General features: G+C 31.5%; 1 protein-coding gene across 1 annotated transcript in view; it reads left to right on the top strand.

Moving 5' to 3' along the window:
• Positions 1-18: 18 nt before the first annotated feature.
• Positions 19-20,840, top strand: part of LOC143069142 (adenylate cyclase type 10-like) — a 41,960-nt gene continuing 21,138 nt past the window's right edge. Inside the window, exons 1-17 of the mRNA XM_076243627.1 lie at positions 19-101; positions 4,557-4,742; positions 5,335-5,472; positions 7,545-7,691; positions 8,127-8,332; positions 9,347-9,383; positions 11,977-12,144; positions 12,362-12,444; positions 12,961-13,111; positions 13,704-13,735; positions 14,230-14,348; positions 14,774-14,850; positions 16,875-17,108; positions 17,903-18,065; positions 19,105-19,297; positions 19,764-19,862; positions 20,299-20,582. Of these exons, the coding sequence (XP_076099742.1) occupies positions 95-101; positions 4,557-4,742; positions 5,335-5,472; positions 7,545-7,691; positions 8,127-8,332; positions 9,347-9,383; positions 11,977-12,144; positions 12,362-12,444; positions 12,961-13,111; positions 13,704-13,735; positions 14,230-14,348; positions 14,774-14,850; positions 16,875-17,108; positions 17,903-18,065; positions 19,105-19,297; positions 19,764-19,862; positions 20,299-20,582 (2,324 nt within the window). The 5' untranslated portion in view covers positions 19-94. The remainder of the gene's footprint in view (positions 102-4,556; positions 4,743-5,334; positions 5,473-7,544; positions 7,692-8,126; positions 8,333-9,346; positions 9,384-11,976; positions 12,145-12,361; positions 12,445-12,960; positions 13,112-13,703; positions 13,736-14,229; positions 14,349-14,773; positions 14,851-16,874; positions 17,109-17,902; positions 18,066-19,104; positions 19,298-19,763; positions 19,863-20,298; positions 20,583-20,840) is intronic.

Here is a 20,840-nt window from a genome sequence, read left to right on the forward strand (position 1 = left end):
GTTGAAAACACAGTAGAGATTCGGTCCTAAAGTTTGGCCTTCACCTTACTAAACAGCAGACGATTTTTAAAAGAAGCTCACAAAGAAATGAACGATGCCAGGTATTCAATAAAACAAAGGTTTCAAAGAACCAAAGGAAAATTTATTAAAACACATTCGGACAAAATAGATTTCTGAAGTCTACAAACTCAGAAATACCACTTTAAAAATTCTGAAATATCTGACAAACATTGATACAACTTAACATCACAGTGAACTGGTGAACTTGGGACATGTACATATTGTTCTAAATCCAGTGACAGATTGAGACATGTGTAAAAAGGCTATGCTACAGTCAGACTAGTTCTATAGATGGCTAAATTGCATTTCCTTTTTACTAGTCATGAACATGCATGAAATAATTACCACTGGACATTAAGCAACCAACAATCAATCATCAATCCTTTTATTTATTCATGTTTTGTTTTAATTAGTTTTGCTCATTATTAATGTGTATTTTTTCTAAAATTTACTATCAACATGATCAAGCTTTTTCGTATTTAAAATATCAAGAAATTCATATATCAATTATCAGCATTAAAACAATAGACAACTTTCAAGTTCGATGCATTTCAAAAAACTTTGGTTTTAGTGAACGTCATTTGGGCATTTAGGGGCGTCGTCACTTCCCTCCTAATGTTGAGTGAGTGGTTGAAAAACTAGAATGCTATATTGTACGAATTATTCAGCAAGTTGAATTCTCATGATTGACAATCAACACTGCTGTCATTAGGGAATTTGGGAATAAAGTTACTACAGAACAACCATTATTTCTTATTTATCCTGCACATAGACGATCACAAAGACGCTTGATGAACCTAATCGCTATTTATTCCATTCCAGATAAGTTCTAAAATTACACAACTTTTTCATCCAGTTCAACAGTTGAAGCTATCTGGGACCCTGTTTAAACAATTCACCATGCATGATACTTTTTAATGAGACCTGTTTAAACTACAGTAAATACTTCAAACAAAATATTTTTTTACTTCAATTTTAATTTCGAAAAAAGTGGATCATACTATATCAAAGTTTCTTGATGATCACTTTCTAAAGTTTTTTCTCCCTCAGCTCACTACTGATGACCTCCATTTTTCGGCCGGTGACCCAAACAGGAAGTTGTTTAAATGACTGTTTTTCCCAGAATGGACTAAATAGCGATAAGGTGTATAGTGCAGGGATACAGGCGATCCCCTCTATCTGATAAATGACGTCAAAAAGGCACGCATAATTGTTGAGTTTTTTCTTGTGAAGGACAAACTCGAAAGTGGTCTACTGATATTAGTCATTAAATATTGAATAAATAATGTGAAAGACTGACATCTGTTAAATTTGAAAATTGCACTGTAAGCAGTCTCATAAGGTTTTCTCAAATTTATATCAATGGTTTATTTCTTCAATTACTGTGACAAGTTTTAAAATCAGTGGTGATCAATATAATCATTACAATTAACATTAATTAGTGGAGTTATGCTCCTTGATAATATAAAAAATTACATTATTAGCACTCTAGCCTACTTTCATAAAGGTATTTATGAATTCATTTCATCATGTTTATATTAATCATTTATACCGTATTTATTCTATTTAAAGCCCCCTTCGAATTAACGCCCCCTACCGAAAATTGTGCGTTCAGAACTTTTGACTTCTAATAAACGCCCCCATTTTGTAGTTACAAAAATAAAATTGAAACTTACACATTACAATATGGACCATAATTTGCTATTGGGCTCCGTTTCCTATAACTATAGAAAAGTGATAAAATGTGAATTACTGTAAGAAAAGTTGTAACTACATCTAAAGATGCCATTATTTTTATCAACATACAAGTGTATGCTACTCTTCCCTAGAAAAAAAATTGAAATTAACAAATTTCAAAGATTATACGACCGTATTTGTGTGTCGTTTCTCGCGTTACTTTTCGCGTCCGAAGTGCATAACGCTGACTAATTTATAGATAATCGTCACCGGCAAATTCGTAATTTTTGCTTTAAAATAACAAAGAACATCGACCAATAAGAATAGTGAGAAGAAAATGCCGAGAACTATAAGTATTTCTGTAGCAGGTGTAAGAACACTGTCGTTATTTTGGTTTCCCATTTCGTAACGCACATTTTAGATGGTTTAATCTGCTTTGTTGTAAAAGAATTCTTTGCAACAATATGCAAATACGAACTCTCGCGAGATGTTCAAACAGGTAAATCAGAGATGATTTACATTCTTGTTTTGTTTTTCGTAATAATTAAGTTAGAAAATGACGTTATCGTTATGCGTTACATTTCACACGAAACAGAAGTCCATTTATTTATTAAAATTGTTTTTGTCGTTAAGTTCTAATCATTTCCGGTCATACGTGAAACATGTGATCACGCCCTTACAGTCGGATATACGAAATACTAGGTCTAAACATTGTATTTGTTTCCAACGGGATGTAAGCAAACATAATCTGTAGGCTTGTTTCGTCTTGTTTAAAAAAGGAAAATACAATTTTCAAAGAGATTGCGCCGGGGGTCTATTATTTTTCCTATGTGCATAATGTTACATGCGATCTTGTGTGAAAATAAATGCCCAATGACTTGACAAAATCGATTTCAGATTTGACCGACGTTTTAACACACTTCGTTTCCCAATAACGATGTAAAGGGTCCTTAGAAAATTCAATCGAAATTACGTCTCCTATCATGGTGCCGATGTTCGTTGGATTGATTTAGCTTCAGCAGTAAATATTACTGGATATTTTAGGTGAATAAAGATAATTTAATAAAAAATACATGTTAATGTACCGTTACACTTGGAATGTACAAAGTTGGTATCTTTGTCACAATTTTTAATTAATTTTTTTTATTCATGTTCTGCAAACACTTATCAGAAACGCAATAAACCATGTAGATGGTGTACAGGTCACAAATATCACATGGTGCCTATTTTAAAGATGCTAATTCCAAGTTAAAAGTTGTTTTCTTTACTGGATTTAAAGAATTTTACATTACCAATGATTTGGAATAAATTGTATATAACTGGAATTTCAAAACCAAATATAAATACATTTTTTTGGCTAAAACATCAAGATACAACGATTATGGTATCCTGTATCAATGAAGAAAATACGGAAATTCCTGAATAAATTGTACTAATTGTTTTCAAAACAAGCACATATTTAGGAGTTTTATAATACTGTTACATTTAAGATGGATTTTAAGAAAAAGTATACTGTTCAGATCATTTTAAGCAGATTTTGCAATAAAATAAAATTAAAAAAATGCTTTCGGTTTCTTATGGTTTCCTGTCGCGTTTAAAAAAAACTTTAATTTAACATTGAAAATAGATTTTAAATATTAACATGAAGCAAGTAACACTAGTAATGGTGTTCATTTATGTCTTTTGAAATATATTGTGCAAAATAAAGAAAATAAAGATTGGTTTCCTGTTTTGTTTCCTGTCACGTAAACGGTGAATCAAAATGTATTAATTTTTTCTCGAAAAACTCAATTGTTCCATTAATACTATTCTAACATCAACACAACCCACAGAATAAAAGTTAAAGTTTTAGAACTTATAAAAAAGGATACAAAAAGAAACCAAAGGCCGAATACCAAATTATGGTCCATATTGCAAAGACATCGACCCGGTCACTCAGAAACATGAAACGAAAAATCAATAATGCCCATATTTTAATCCACTCTGATAATACAACACAGTGTGTACAAGTTCCAAAAATAGATCTGTCAGTTACACAGTACGTTATTAAAGTTCAACGTTATAAACAGGCATGCATTTCTAAACTAATATTGAATAAATTTATACATCAAATGTTATTGTTATTGCACGCTTGTTCATTCGAAAATTTTAACAAATTATTTGATGAGGTCACATTACCGATAAACGCTATTTATAGATTATGGAGACAATAAGAAACACGTGTATGTTACTATAGTCTGTTTCAACAAAATTCAGGTAAAGGTCAATGAAGTAAGGTACGAAATTCGTTTCTCTAATTGACGCCCCCTTTTGGAAATTGTCGTCGCCCCCGGGGCGTTTATTAGAATAAATACGGTATGTCATGTTTTGGGTGATTTTAAAATCTCGCCTTGTTGATTTTTTTAAGAGGAATTATGTCCCTTTGCCTTGGAAATATTATTTATATTCAAAATTGCTTTGTAAGCAATCTTATCTTGGACAAGATTGATAAACAGTGCAGATCAACATTTTTTAAAAGATTTATGCCCCTTGGAAATAAAGAAATATTAGGGACAACGCATTGCAGATGCTCTGGCACCTAATTTCTTGAGGGATATTAGTACATGTAGTATGAAAATATTTCAAAGAAAAAAAAAATGTACATGTACATGTATCTGAGATTTTGCCATTGGAAAATATAGATGCATGATGAGCAATGGAGATTGACATTAGAACCGTCAACATTGGTCAATTGACCAACTGACAGACCAATTAATTTTACATCAATCCACAAAATAAATGAATATACAGTATGTATCTTTCTGCATTACTTTTTTCAGGGAGAGTCCCCAAAATTATACGGTTGATTCGCCAAGCAAAAGGACTAAATGCCGATCCAGATGATGATTCACTGCTTGATAAACTGACTCCTCATGTTCCTGGAATAGTTACCTTTGCTGATCATAACAGGAAACTACCATGGTCTACAGAATATTCAACTGTTCTTGTGTTTGCAGATGTTTCAGGTATCATATAGCTCCTTAGTATGTTAAGCAACTTATTATTCAATAATTTGATTATAATTGCTTGCGATATGATGCATTTTCAAATTTGGTTACTTCAGACATCAACATTTGATAAAATGCATTACAATAAAAAAGCAAATATGCTGTGTTAGCAAGGGTTGAATTGAGCTAAAAATGCAAACAATTAACATATATATACAGATGTATACATAATTATAAGCTTTTGAATTCAATGTTTACCATACAATATGTCCAGCCTGCTGTTTGCTCTGAATTTTTTTCCAAATCTCTGACAGACTTGGTGATTTTTAATATGTGACTATTTTCAAAAATAAGATCTCATCTATAAGAATTTCTGACAAATTAATACAACAAAGTACAATGTTACACAAGCACAACAATTAAAATTGTATATTAAAAGGTACTGTATACTGCGTATGTTTGCTTTTAATATAGTTCTTTGATAAAACATTCAAGTTTAATCTTAAAGGGACCTATATGATTAGAAGTTTATTCAATTGCAAATGAAATTATACTTTTTACTAAAAATAGTTTATTACTATTGCATTTGAAAGAATTATTTTATTTTCAGGATTTACTGCTCTATGTGAACGCTACAGTGCAATGCAGGACTCTGGTATTGATAAACTGACAAAAACATTGAATGGTTACCTTGGTGCTATAGTAGAAAATCTCATATCATCTGAAGGGGATGTTCTTAAATTTGCAGGTAATTATAGATTTGATATCTATCTTTATCATATATTTAGTACAAAATACAGCAATTATGTTTATCTAATAAAGGTTTTTTTCCCAGTCTGTATCACTTACCCTGTATCGCATCGCATAGCAAAACTGGTATCGTATACCCCATATGGCATAGCGGGCTTGACGTCATAATCCAATGACGTCAAAGTTTGATATATGATGACGTCCAGTTGCTGTATTTTCTGGCATGATACAAAATGTAACCTCATTTAGTTAAAATTTTCGAAAAATTACTTGCAAGAGCAAACTGGTCATTTTCTGAAGAAGTTTTAGTTTTCGAAATATTCACATATTTGGTAGAGCAAAATTGCAACCCTTTTGAAAATATGGAGTTAACCTTATCTTAGATATAGGAATCCCTTTTCTGTTATTAATCTTTGAATAGATGACATTTGGTAAAGTTAACATTGTTGCCTACATTTTGTATACAAATGAGATCAGATTGTAGTATAATGGTGAAACAAGTTAACAAATATTCTAGGTCGTTTTGACTACCATGAAAAGGGATATTAGGCAAAACAAGTCAGCTGGAAAAATACAAGAAAATCATAATTTTCTTGTCTTGTTTATATGTTAGGACGATTTAAAAAAAAAGGTATCCCATAAATCTGATTCTGTTAAAATATATGATAAACAGAATAATACATGGCAAAATCTCTATCGCATGCTGTATCATAACTTGACCAATATCAGCCCTGGGACCTTCAGCCCTGGGACCTTCAGCCCTGGGGACTGATATTGGTTCCTCGTGGTGATACAATCTAATTAAAAACCAATCTCTCATTGCTCCCGTTTTCTGATATCTCGCGTGGGAGATCTAACGAAACCTGCTTTGAGGTCACATGTGAGTGACCTCTTGGGTGTGTCTTTTTCGACCAATGAAAATTCGTCTTCGACGATCTTGAAAGTTTATAGTGAGGTAAAGGGATGTAACCCATTTTATTTACGAAGAAATCGTCAGTCCAAAATAATCCATAAACTTTTTTGATTGTCTTAGCAATAGGTCGTCAACTCCTTTGGATATCATTAAAAATTCATAATTTCCAGTTCACTCACATGTGACCTCAAACCGGGTTTCGTTAGATCTCCCACGCGACATACCAGAAAACGGGAGCGATGAGAGATCGGTTTTTAATTAGATTGGTAGTGATACAGCATGCGATACAGATTTTGTCATGTATTATTCTATATATATCCATCACAAGAGTTTGTAAATGCAAAACATTCTAGTTTTCATTGAAATAGAGTCAAAGTTGATTGAATTTTCAAGGTTAGTTATCAATTTTAGATTTATATGATCAGTGAGAAAAAAGGAGTTACTAGACATTTATAAGAAGATGTGGTATGAGTGACAATGAGACAACTCTCCATCCTAGTCTAATTTTGTAAAAGTAAATCATTATAGGTCAAAGTACGTTCTTCAACACAAAGCCTTGGCCCACACTGAGCAGCAAGCTTTTAAGGGGCCTAAAAAATTACTAGTGTAAAACCATTCAAATGGAAAACCCAATGGTCTAATCTATATAAAAAACGATAAACAAGAAACATTTATAAACCACATCAACAAATTTTACAATTAATTGAAGCATAATTTTACTTTGTCCCATCAATGTTTTTATTTTATTTTGAAGGCCAAAGTTCTCAGTATTCTTAGTATACACTCATCATAAATATCACGATACCAGTATCTGACACAATTCATTTAAACCTTAGTTAGTCATACTTCTGTTAAATATCAACTCGGTTATAAAGGCTGTTCCCTTTAAATACATATGGTACAAAGGACAGACACTATAAAAATTGGGCATCAAGCTACAGAGGCAATTTTAGAATTTCACTTAAAATTTGCACTCAGCAAAAAAACATTTTATGTCAATCATAGTTGAGTTTTCAAAGTCCTTTCCTTGACAGTAAGTCATGTATTTTTCATGGAATTGGGCTTATATTTAATTGATTATTTTTTTTAAATTTTATATTATGTTCATGCTATTCAAATAGGTATAAGACTGTTAAACACATTTATTTTATTTTTAGGGGATGCCATTTTGGCTGTGTGGAGAGTAAACAGTGAGACTGAAATGACACCTATTTTAGAAAGAGTTATTGCTTGTTGTTTAGACATCCAGAAAGAATATGGAGAATGGCAAACTGATATTGGAATAACACTTACTGTTAAAATGGGTATGATAAACTGCGACTGTAGGAGAGTTAAATATTATGTATATGAAAGTGGCAAACCCACGTTGAATAAGCCCTTTTCTTGCCATTAAAGAAGCTGTCTGGATATTAAAATCCTTAGAAAATCTATTGATAGAATAGCTATCTAGTGAAAATAGACATGAAATGTTTTGGTTTGTTAATTAATACCTTATCAAATAATAATAACAAAATGTGGTATGGTTGCCAATGAGACATTAATATCCACTAGAGATCAAATGTCATAGATCAACTTTAGGTCATCACACAGCTTTTTGAGTCTTGAGCATTGCCTGTTATGTGTCAAATGTGATAATGGGTAGGAAAAGGAGATTATGGTATTTATTCCTTTCCTAAATGAAAAGTATCTCTCAACACATTTATTAAACAGAAACAAAGATTAAATCTTTTTTTTTGCAGGTATTTCTACAGGACCCATGAAAGTCACCTTTCTTGGCAATAATGAATTTAGAGTTTATGTTGAGACTGGCAAAGCAGTGGCCGATGTAAATGTTGCTGAGAGTTTTTGTCAGTCTGGTTATGTTGTAGTATCACCAGATGCATGGAGTCTTTGTACACAAGATAAATATGAAACTGAACTTTTACATGACGAGAAGCATATACATGTAAGTATTTGGTATTGTGGATTGGTTTATTTTCATTGGTACTGATTTTCATGGATTAAAGAAAAATCATGTTTTTATGATCATACTTGGTTTTAAGCTGATTACCGTACAAATTTTGCAAACAAACCTATGGGAAAAGTTTTAATATTTGTATTATGTTATACACCTTTATTCAAATTTCTGAAATACCAATGATATCCATGGTACAAATGTAATTGGATTCCATGAACGATTATGAAACTACACAGTGGCGGATCCAGAAATTTTCAAAAGTGGGGGCCCACTGACTGACCTAAGAGGGGGCCCGTTCCAGTCACGCTTCAGTGATTCCCAATATAAGCAACCAAATTTTTTCCAAAAAAAGGGGGGGGGGCGGGCCCCCTGGCCCCACCTAAATCCGCCTCTGCTACAGTATAGAAAAAGACGTATTAAAAAGCTTGTAATTCTCACGTCCACTTCATTTGAACTTAGTGGTCTCATCAGTTATCATACCACATCTCCTTATTTGTGTATTAAACAATTGTTATTACTTGTAACAGTTTGTTATAAGACATCTCTTGTTAGACAGATTCACAAAATACAAAGAGATTGATTATACATTTTGTTATATATCAAGGGATGGATTTTCAAAATAAAAAAAATGCAATGTAATAAAAATGTTTTTATGATGATTTGATCCCCTATAAAAAGATGTACATGTATAATGTACCCTGAACCTTTACCAATTTTTACTTTCTTTACTGATACATTTATAGTGGAACTGTATTGTAATTGACAATTAATGAAAATGTAAACTTTTTAACTTTAAAAAAGAAAACTTGAATTTGAACAAGGTGAACCAACACCTGAAGTGGTTATCGTGCGGTTGGGTAATAAAAAGAAAGAAAAAAACAAATGAATCAGCAAAGAGAAACAAAATTATACAATCATCTCTAGTACAGTTTAATAATAAGGAAAGTTGATTATGGTATCTTATAAAGCAGTATTTATAATTCTTGTAATGGTTTTTTCCAGATTTTATCAGAGAAAATTATACCAGCAGCTGGAGCAGGTAAGATATTCTAAGGCAACACAAATAAGACTGAGAATGGAAATGGGGAATATATAAAAGAGAAAACATTTTGATCAAAAAGCAGATACCTGCTGCAGGCCACCAATGGGTCTTCATGTGCAACCCTGAATGCAGATCCTTATATTAACAATTTATTAAACTTTACATAAACATTCTATTTGTTGGATTCAATGTCAGGATTAGTTTCTTGATTTTACTGAAATTCAAAATAGAATCATGCTTTTATTGCCATAAATCTATGCCAACTATAGTGCCTACCAAGATTGTGTGAGGTAGACGAAATTGACCTTAAAATGATCGTATTGTCTTTTGATGTCCAAAAATAGGCAGATCGTACATATAAGGACTTTATCTAATGACTACATAAATTTGGGATATATTATTATTATAATATTCGAATGAAACTGAAAAATGCATTTTTTTGTTAGGATAAACAACAATTTTACCTGGCGTAGCCGTGCGTAAAATGTATGTCTGCATTTATCTTCGAAAAATGGCGTTTTTAACCCTTTCACCGATTGCTGCCCAGACAGAAGCTACTCTGAGACGATGGCTTCCCTGGCTACTTTTACTCAAGTGGGAGATCTTCATAATAAATGACAATAAAAACTTGTTTGTAGTTATTTGTGTATTTATTTCATTCACTAACACCATGTTCACAGTTTTGTTTATGTTTTGATAATTTTTTCTTCATAAAATTTTCGTCATTATATAGGTGAAATTCTCAAAATTCTGCTCTTTGACCCCAAATCGTAATTTTTTAACCCAAAACGGCAAAATTTTGAAAAATTTTATGAGACTGTACAAATTCCTCACACTGAACGATGTCCATTCCAAGTGTTTTGTACATAAAACGACATTTTATGTCAAAAAAGTATACTAGTTTGGCTTCAATTCTTCCATATTCTTTCAAAAAAAATGTTCCCTCATTTCAAATTCTCGTAAAGTCCGTAAATTTCCTCTGATTTTGACACGGTTTTCAACAAACGGAAGCGCCATGTTTACACTTTCATCCGGGTATTCACCAAAGAAAGATAACTCATGTTTGCACTGTTTTGAGCGGGAAATATAAAAGATGTATTCTGATCCCGGTAAAACGGGATTCGTCGTCAGCTGTCTGAAGCGTGAATCCCGGTAAACCGGGACTCATCGGCGAAAGGGTTAATGGAATAGAACGTAAAAACAGTAAACTTTCCTTTTTTTTCTCCGCAATAGGCTTTCAAAAATATTTTATCTAATGTGAATTCGGAAAATTATGTGAAAATATAAAAAAGTGGCAATTGTTACCTTTCATACCTTAAGTTTCATTGATAAAAGGTAATATGGACTGGTCCAGTGTCCAGAATGAAGGTCATTTAATTTACTGTACACATTCATGCACGGTCTGATTTAATCTATATACTCGTACGAAAAGCATGAACAATTTGAAGGTAATAAAAAGGAACTTAATCCAATCAAATTGCATAAGGTTCAATAACAATGTCCAGTCCACATTATAATAAGTAATAGGGGTAAACTGGGTAGGGAGAAAATGACAGATATTTCAAGTTGATATTTATGCAATAACGAATTAAAATTTGTTGACCAAACGTTTTGCCACAATTTGAAAAATATATCGTTCTGTATTGGTATAGTTTTCGGACCTTTCATTGGCGTATTTAAAGCTATAAAAATTTGAGCTTCAAAAGTTCACACAATTATTAACTTTATACAGAAAATTCGTCCTTGTAAAACATTTAATAGTTCACAATTGGTACGTGATTTTAAAGTAAAATTGTTTCTCAAAACACTGCAAAAAAATTCATTCATATTGATAAAGTAGTATCGTCGTAAAGTGCGTTGAAATAAACAGTGGTATAGCAAACATCGAATTCCCTCACAAAATTTTATCACACACTATAGCCATTTATTATTCATTCATTTATTATCTATTCATTTAACAAGATAACAGCATTAACTGCTAAAGAATGTTTCATGGAAAATTAAAGTATATATTTGGTCAAATTTTTTGAAATGATAAAAATATTGCATTTATTAATGAATTTATTATATTGAATAAATAAAAAGACTTATTTATTTACAAAAAAATGTACATTATAAATATTGATAATACTGATCAAGTTTGATTTTTATGTAAAAAATGTATAAATACCAATGACTTATCTCCCTTGATGGCTTCAATTCGTATTTCTTTATAAAAATTATATAAACTGTGGATTTGAACTGGACACAAGAACACAGTGCTGTCTTTCTCTATGTGGATTTGAATACCGGGCATTGTCCACTTATTGTTTGGTTCATTTAATAATAATTCATTACTTGACCAAACAACAAAATGACCAGTTCTACTCTGAGAAGTTCTGGAATCTCAAAATTTAAAATGCTCTGTAATACACAGGTAAGTTCTGTGAATTCAAAAATAAATTGAATCTCTACACAACAAAGTTCATTTAAATTCAATATACTTAAGACTTGTCTTATGTCAAAAACAGATTGAACTTTGACTGTTATGATATATACATGTTGTTTCAGATTGCACTGATTTTATAGATTTGTTTATCTTTGATTTCAGGAAAGAAGCAATTTAGAAAAGTTGGACATGCAGCAATGTTTACATCTAAGTTATCATTTTCACCAGCAGAACCAACAGTGCCTCCAGTCAATATTGAATCAAATCTTTTAGTTTCATCAGATGTGCCAGTGGAAATAACTCCATCTAAATCATCAAAACTGTCTAAATGTATGTATATGAAAAATATGTTTAAATGTATATAAAAAAGAATTTGTCATTGTTTTGTGTACATGAGTTTGAAAAATCTGAAGTTTAACATTTATTTCTTTGATACTTATAGAGATTTATATTCATGTTTTTCGGTTGCAACTGCCATTGTTTACATTCTTTTTTTGCATTGCAAATTTTAAAATATATATTTGCAAAACTGTACACTACATTACAGTGCGTGGTATAGTCAAAACTGTTACTGATATGAAACTTGATGAAGCATTACGACTTTTCATTCTTCCACCTGTGTTGAGGAAGGTACAAACAGAAAAGAAAAGTTACTTGTTCTTACCAGTTTTATTTTTGTGTTTGACAAATTTTTCATTTCATACAGTTTTTAAATTTAAATGGTTTAGAAAAGTTGTGTTGATTTGAGAATTAACTTGTTTTTAAACTGTTATTTATTTTTTCGAATTTTGTTTGATTAATTTATGATGTATTTTCCTCCTTTTCAGATCTTCCAGCTTTCTGGTACTCTCTGTCTGTCTTTTCCATCTGCTTGCTTAACAGCCTGTATGACTATATTTCTTCTGTTTCTGTAATTGCACCCTGGTAAACCAACTTTTTTAGGGTTAATAGGAATCAGCCTATCTGTGCAATTGTCTTTCTGGATGAACTTCATGATACTTGGTTTGATTCTTTGTGATTTCATATGTAGGACGTCTTAAACTTTGAATTAAAACACTAATCAACCAACATTTCTTCAATTTACCAAAAATAATGAGAACTATGAATTAGAAAGTTTCGATTAAGACTGTTTTTATCTTTTTGCAGATTGATGATTTCCAGCCATTAGAGTACCTGTCTGAAATGAGACAAGTGTCAATAGTATTTATAAATCTTGTCTTGAACAAAGATGAGAATGAAGGAGAACTTTTACAGAAGATATTTGGTGTTGTTTATATACAGATTAAAGCCTTGCATGGTATAGTATCATAGTTTGACATTAAGTATCACTCAGTATTGTAATTTCATTTCTTTTTTATGCCCCACCTACGATAGTAGAGGGGCATTATGTTTTCTGGTCTATGTGTCTGTTCGTTCGTTCGTACGTCTGTTCGATCATTTGCCTGTCCCACTTCAGGTTAAAGTTTTTGGTCAAGGTAGTTTTTGATGAAACTGCAGTCCAAACAACTTGAACCTTAGTACACATGTTCCTTATGATATGATCTTTCTAATTTTAATGCCAAATAAGATTTTTTACCCAATTCACGGTCCATTGAACATTGAAAATGATAGTGCAATGGGGCATCCATGTACTTTGGACACATTCTTGTTTCATGGAAAATTGTTTGAAAATTTTTTCTTTGTGATGTAAAAACTTTCATTTTAAAAGATTTTTTTATAAATGCAGTCCTGTTGTTTAAAACATACTAAACTGAAATTTTATGTATTGATACACATATCTTATGAATTTGCTATTAAAATAATTGGTTATTTATAGTTTATGTTTAATTTTTTTTGGCAGCATCTGACATATTATTTTTAGCATAATCTGACTTTTGACTTACTTTCAGGTTGTTTGAATAAAGTTTTTCTTTTTGACAAGGTAAGTATAGAGTTAAACATATGCAGTTTGGTAATCATATAATTGTTCTTTTCATGACATGAAAAAAAATTTTGAGAACTCATGCCCTTACCAAAAAAGAAATTTACACTTACCAATCTAAAATCACAAAATACTCTATAGACTTCAGGAAATAAAATGAAATAACTTATGATTAAAAATGCAAGTTAGTAAGTCTACATTTTAGAATCTCAAACTTCAGCAGGCTTCATTGACTAAATTTTTCTGCATATTAATGTACATATGCAATATTTACAAAAGTAAAACCAAAATTTTTTTGTAAATTTTTTAAACTTTCAGGGATATTGTCATAATTCAGTATATGGTTAAGCTTGGGTTTAAGTTACGGGAATGTATACATATCATAAAGAGCTAAAATATCTTTTTAGCAGGCATTATTTTTTGCTTTTCCTCACTGATTCAGTGTAAATTTAGGATTTTATTAGCAAATAATAAAGGTTTACTTATATTTTCAGGGTTGTACCTTTCTTGTTCTATTTGGTTTACCAGGATTTAAGCATGAACAGGACTGTGCCCATGCTTTGATGTGTTCATATAGAATGAAGGAGACACTGTGTGATGTTACAGGAGTTTTGTAAGTGTAATAGTTTCCTAATTATATCAATTTGACAGTTTTGACAGTCTCATTTGCATAATAATTAAGAATGTTCTTTTAAGTGCAGTTAAGGGCTTTTCCAATTTTAAATGTATGGGAGGCACTTCTTTAAGACCCAAACCACCCGTAATATAAGATATATAACATAAAACTTTCACTTTAAATCTAATTCTTACAAATTCTAAGGAATATGCAACCTCACACATTTAAATGAGTGCATCCTGTGCCTACAACCAAGATAAATTTTTGAACAGCCTTAAGGTAGAAATTCCTTATTGTTTCTGTTATATATCAGTAATGTTCTACTCGGAACAATATTCACCAGTTTACATGCAATAACCTTAGTTTATTCTGCCATGGAACACAATTATTATATTCCAAGCTTGACTTTTTGATAATTTCAGGCATGTATCTATTGGTGTTACAACAGGTACAACCTTCTGTGGAGTGGTTGGACATAGCAAAAGACATGAATATTCAGGTAAGCCTCTTATGTGTACATGATATTTATGCCCCCAGTGTATTGGAGGGGGCATTATGTTTTTCCCTTGTCCGTCTCTATGTTCTCTCACTTTAGTCTGCCTCAACTGAATGTTATGAAACTTAAACACAATGCTTATTACCACAAAACACTGATCAAATTTGAATTTTGGTGGTGCCACTTATACTGTTTTAGAGTTATGCCCCTGTACAAATGGAAAAATTGCTGATTTATTTGTTTCGGTTCTCTCACTTAGGTTTGCATTAACCAAATGATATGAAACTTATACAAAATGCTTATGACCACAAAACTCAGATCAAGAACAAATATGGGTAGCATCGCTTTTACAGTTCTTGAGAAGTGTCTCTTCATAATGTTGTCTGCAAGCAGAGGCATCATTCTACATTTATTCTTTAAAGTGCCAACATGGTAACAACACTTCAGGATCTTGCAAGTTTAATAACATGCAGGTCAACATGTTTTTTGCCTTCCAGGTAGACATCAGGACAATTTACACACAGAAATTAAGTACTATTTAATGTTCAAAGCTTGGTATATTAAATTTTATGTCACAATGTGTGTTGATCTTGATGAATGAGAGAAATAATGAAAGGTGAAAGAAGAGTGTTTAACCCTTTCAACGCTATGCAATCGCCACAATGACGTACACCTTCTGCCACTGCTATTCGCGTCATATGCGGAATGACAATGGATTTTTCATCAGGACTCTTAAACCATTCGGTTTTTGTTCGGGTCCTCTCTAATTTTTCCTGAATCGAAAATAAACAAGGTCTCATTTGCGCTTGAAATCCCTGCAATTTTTATAAGTAAAATCATGCAGTAGAAGGAAAGTAGAAGGAAATAAAAACAAATATTTTGACAAATGCAAATGGTGGAAATCAGAAATGAAGCTGTAAATATGTAAATATTTTAGCATTTCTATGGCAAAACTGACAATGAGGATTAGTTAAAATGTTTCTTGTTATCTCAATGTGTTTATTACATTCAATTCGTGTGGGAAATATGATTTGATCGATCATTACAAGACATAGAAAAAGGGGGGAAAACGGAAGTTGACTGAAAATTTGAGAACGGAACCACTTATTTGAGCGACGATTACATAATACATTGTGTATGGTGCAATACGCTACGGAATTGAGCAACTGGTGTCTTCTTTATTATATGGCAGAAAACAAAATAAATGATGACTACAAGTAGTTTTTATTCAAAATTCAACACAAATGTAATGAATTACACCTTTTATCTGTTAATTACCTGAAAATGCAGATAACCTGATAAAAATTTTACTGAAATATGGGTTGCACTTCTGTAAAACCAGCAATGCAATTTTCCATAGGAACTGCCTAAATTGCATATGCAGTCACTCTTCCTTCAGGAAGTTTTGAGGAGAATGTTATATTTCCCTGGAAAGGAGACATGCACTACTTTTTTTTGCATTAATAAAAACATATAGCTGTGTGGCATATTTTCAAGTTTTACTGCCCTCCATTTATAAACATTGCAGGTTCGCACTGAATTTTTCCACTAAATTTGACTCAACACCCAAATGTCTTCCAGTCCTGAAAAATAAGTTAAATAAATAGACATTTTTATTTATATCCATTTAATTCTCCAATCAAGTCTTAATTAAAAAAAAAAATACTTTGCATCCATGGCAACAACTATGTGAACAGTAGCAGTATTTAATGCGTATTCAATTTCTCCCCAAAAAGCGTGACTTTCAAATCACACGTGATTTACAAAGTGCAACCTGAAGTAATTGCGTAACATTACAGTTCATGCTCTTCTGAGCATTTTTCATGCAATAACTTTCTCTGTTACTCTTATAATAACAAAGATACAGCAGTCTGAAAAGGAATATACTGTTCTAATGAATGAACACAAAAAAAAATGCAGCAGCAGCAGACATTTTTCTATTTTTTTGTGTAGCGTTGACAGGGTTAATATAGATCAGATAAATTTAGAAAAATAAAGTTTGTTAAAAAGTCAACATATTTTTTTAGTGATAGGAAGAAGAGTAAACTTTGCAGCAAGATTAATGATGCACTACCAAGACAAAGTAACATGTGATGATAGAACATTCCAATTATCCAGGCTGCCTGCAAATAACTTTGATGTTCTTATCACCAAGAGAATGAAAGGATTGAGAAATGTTGGAATTATAAGAGAATTTAAAGAAAGTGAAGAATTAGGTGTTGGTGTAAACAGTGTTCCATATTTTCACTATCCATTGTTAGGTATGCATATGAAATTGAAATTCATTTTATGTTCTCCCAGTCCCATATGTATCTTGGCTAAAAGCTAAATATTATGTTAAACAGTGATATCAGATTTGATTTTGTTAAGATTCTATAATGTTGAAGGAAATTTGAATTGTCCATCATGCATGACCTTTACAAAAATCATCTCTTCTAAAACTACTGGGCAAATGAGAACCAAACTTGACCTCAGTTATTTTTTTGATATCTAGTTAAAATTTGTGTTTGAAGACGCCTCCTGCTTTCCAAAATGGGCAACATGGCAAAAATAAAACAAAGAGTCAAAATGCAAATTTTGTATAATTTCTTGAAAACCTCTATAGAAAGAGTAAATCAGAATTTTGAGATACATCTCTGAGTGAGTCTTAACTGTCAGACAACTTCTTATAGGAGTTATTGCCCTTCAAGATAAAGTTTATCCTTTTGTTTCTTCTCATTTTTGCCCATTATTTTGAAAACTAAATTAGCTAGAGAGAACTTGAAAGCCTAAATGATTAGCAAGCCATGATCTATAAATAAGCCTAATTAGGCTGGCTTATTAACATCAATTTTTACCATTTTTTTTGTATTTTTGATATCTTACAATCTGAAATAGAGCTCTTTGGAGCCTCTAGTTTCATAACCATTTGTCTGTTTAAATTATTTGAAATGAAAGAGAACTCTTATAATTAAAACTAAATTTTATAAAGAGGATCTTTATTTCATTTAGACCTACAATTTTGAATGTAAAATTCCTTATCTTCTTGGTTTTTACTGCATTTTTTTTTTTTCAGGCTGTAGAAAAGAAGTTGAAATGTTTGAAGAGCAAGTGATAACTGTAAAAAATGAAGATGCTGGTAAAAAGGTCCGGCATCTTGTGTATGTTGGTGCTTCTGGGATAGGTAAAACCAGGTTATTAGACCATTTGATAGTTGGTGCAGAACATCGAGACTTAAGGTATGATGGATTCATTTAGCCGTGTTGAAATTTATAGATTATTATTATTTTTTTTTTTTAAATGACAGGGTGTTTCTCAGCTTTTGCCTATGATGTCATTGATGTTGAATATATTGACAACGGCACAGTGCCCTAAATTTCTAGCAATAATTCAATATGTTAGCCAAGAAGCACAATAAGAAAAGTTACAGAAAAAGATCAAATGAAAAATACACAATAGCAATCTTTTATAGCATTTATAGAAGAAAAAAAAATTGGGGGAAAGTTTTGTTGTTATGTAGACAGCATGGTAAAAAAGGTGTATCAGCATGATAGTCTATAACAAAGTTGTTTTCATATTTATACTATATCAAAATGTTTTACAATTTGAGGAAATTTTGTTTATATAAAGAAAGCATATAAAAGTCTGTTTAGCATGTTAGCCTATTTCAATTTTCAATTCAATTTAATTCAATTCTTTATTAAGCAAATGTTTTACAACATATAGGTACATGTATAATCAATATATATATGAAATATAGATTACAAAAATTTACGATCATGACGAAGCAGACAAGTATTAAATACACAAAAAATAAATACATATAAATATAATTCCAAATAGCAAATATTTGCAACAAATGAATTACAAATGATCTTACTGAAAACAGTCATTTCTGAGCTTCAGTGCTCTAAATATATATTTTCCTAAGTTGCACAAGTCTTTTACATTAGTAGTACTTAATAATTTTAAAAGTTTAAAAACATATGTCTTACGCCAATAATATGGTTTTATCAAACATTCACGCAAATTTGAATATAAAGGACATGTTAAAAAAAAAATGCATTTCATCCTCAATATCATCAATACACAATGTACAGGTTCTAAGGTACAAATAAGGGTTCATATTCATGATTCGTTTTGCATGGTTTTGTTCAGAATTCTGATAGTACTCTATTAAACAAACAAATGTTAAAATTTTTGTTAAAATTGAAAATTATTTTATGCTGATAAAAAATCTATTAATTTTGAAGCTATCACTTTATAAAAAAATTTCAGAGTGATATCGTGTGCAGTACAAATGAATGACAGATTTAACAATAATTTCCTGACCAGACATATAATGAGAATGTTGATAACAAGTGCTGGTTTCTCCCACCAGATAGACAGGGAACCAGAGATTATAGAGAAAATAGCATCAAAAGGCTTGTTAGGGAGTCTTGGCCTCATGCCACATGTCCTTGGTACACAGGTAATATGCCGGTGGATCTGTTGACAGATAGTTGACCCATTTCAACATTTAAGAAATATTTAAATTCCTCTTGGTAATTTTTTTATTAAACTGAATGTCTATCTGTAATGTTGTTACATGCTTTGTTTTGAAATTTAGAAATTGGCTTCGACATTGTACTTTAATGTCTGACAGCAAAAAATGTCAATATAAAAATTAAGGAGAGGGGTATAATTGCTGATGAGACAACTATTCTCCAAAGTTCAAATTAAATGCAAGTTTGTCAAATTTATCTACAAAAAATCTTCCTATATGGAATTTTTAAAATATTGAGAAAAAAATAGCATTTGAAAAACATTTAGATTGTCAGATATAATAATTTGATATCTGAATCGAAGAAAAAATCCTTGCTTTTTAGCATTGAAAAATTGATGGAATATTAACTTATGGATTTAAATGTAAGGATGAAAGCTTTTCTCTTTTTTAGCTGTCAAAAGTGAACATTTACATCAAGTCAGATGAGGTAATGGGAAACCCAGATGATTTATCTAAGGCTAATGAACTGATTGGTACCATAGCAGAACTGGTATGTATATACTGTCTTACATAGATGGTAGAGAGATATAAGAAGATGTGGTATGAGTGCTATTGAAACAACTCTCCATCCAAGTCATAATTTGTAAAAGTAAACCATTATAGGTCAAAGTTAGGTCTTCAACACTGAGCCTTGGCTCACACAGAACAGCAAGCTATATAGGGCCCCTAAAGATGACCAGTGTAAAACTATTCAAACGAGAAACTAACGGTACCCATTTAAATACAACAAATAGTTGTTACAAAATTTGTGGTAAAGATATTGATTACACAATGATATAAAATCTTTAGGTATATAAAAATGCATCTGAGTTAAGGAAGACCCAAGGCTTTAAACATCCCCTTTTCAATGTGAGTTTTGAAACTATAAAGTAACTGTAAATTTAGTTACTGACATTTGCTCATATTTTTATTATTCACCTTTTCAGTGTATTCATAAAAGCACTCCAGTTGTCATAATATTAGATGATGCTCAGAACATAGACGAGGAATCTTGGACTACACTTTATTATTTGAGCCAACTGACCCACATTCTTTTGGTACTTTCAATCAGACCTAAAGCAGTAGATGAACCTTCGTGTCCTGCAGCAGCCAGTTTCTTTGACAGTCGTAACATATACATTGAAGACATTGGGGGAATAGAAAGTAAATACTTGACAGCATTAGCCTGTCAGTTGATGGATGTCGTAAGGATACCTGTTGCACTAGAAAGGTACAGAATTGCTTTGTAAAGACTTATATGTGTAAATTCAAAGATTATAAAAATATATTTCATCAACACTCAATTCCCATAAAAAACACCAAAGAGTGATTGGTTGTATGCACTCTTGGCTATTTGTAGCAGCCAGTTTTTATTGGTGGAGGAGGACGTAATGCCTCAAGAGAACCATGGCCTTTGTCATTAAAAAATAGCAACCCTAGTCAATTAAGACGGCCAATGAGTGTTGAAAGGCTGTAGATGAAAAACTTA

This window comes from Mytilus galloprovincialis, chromosome 3 (genome assembly GCF_965363235.1).
Source record: "Mytilus galloprovincialis chromosome 3, xbMytGall1.hap1.1, whole genome shotgun sequence".
Lineage (NCBI taxonomy): Eukaryota > Metazoa > Mollusca > Bivalvia > Mytilida > Mytilidae > Mytilus > Mytilus galloprovincialis.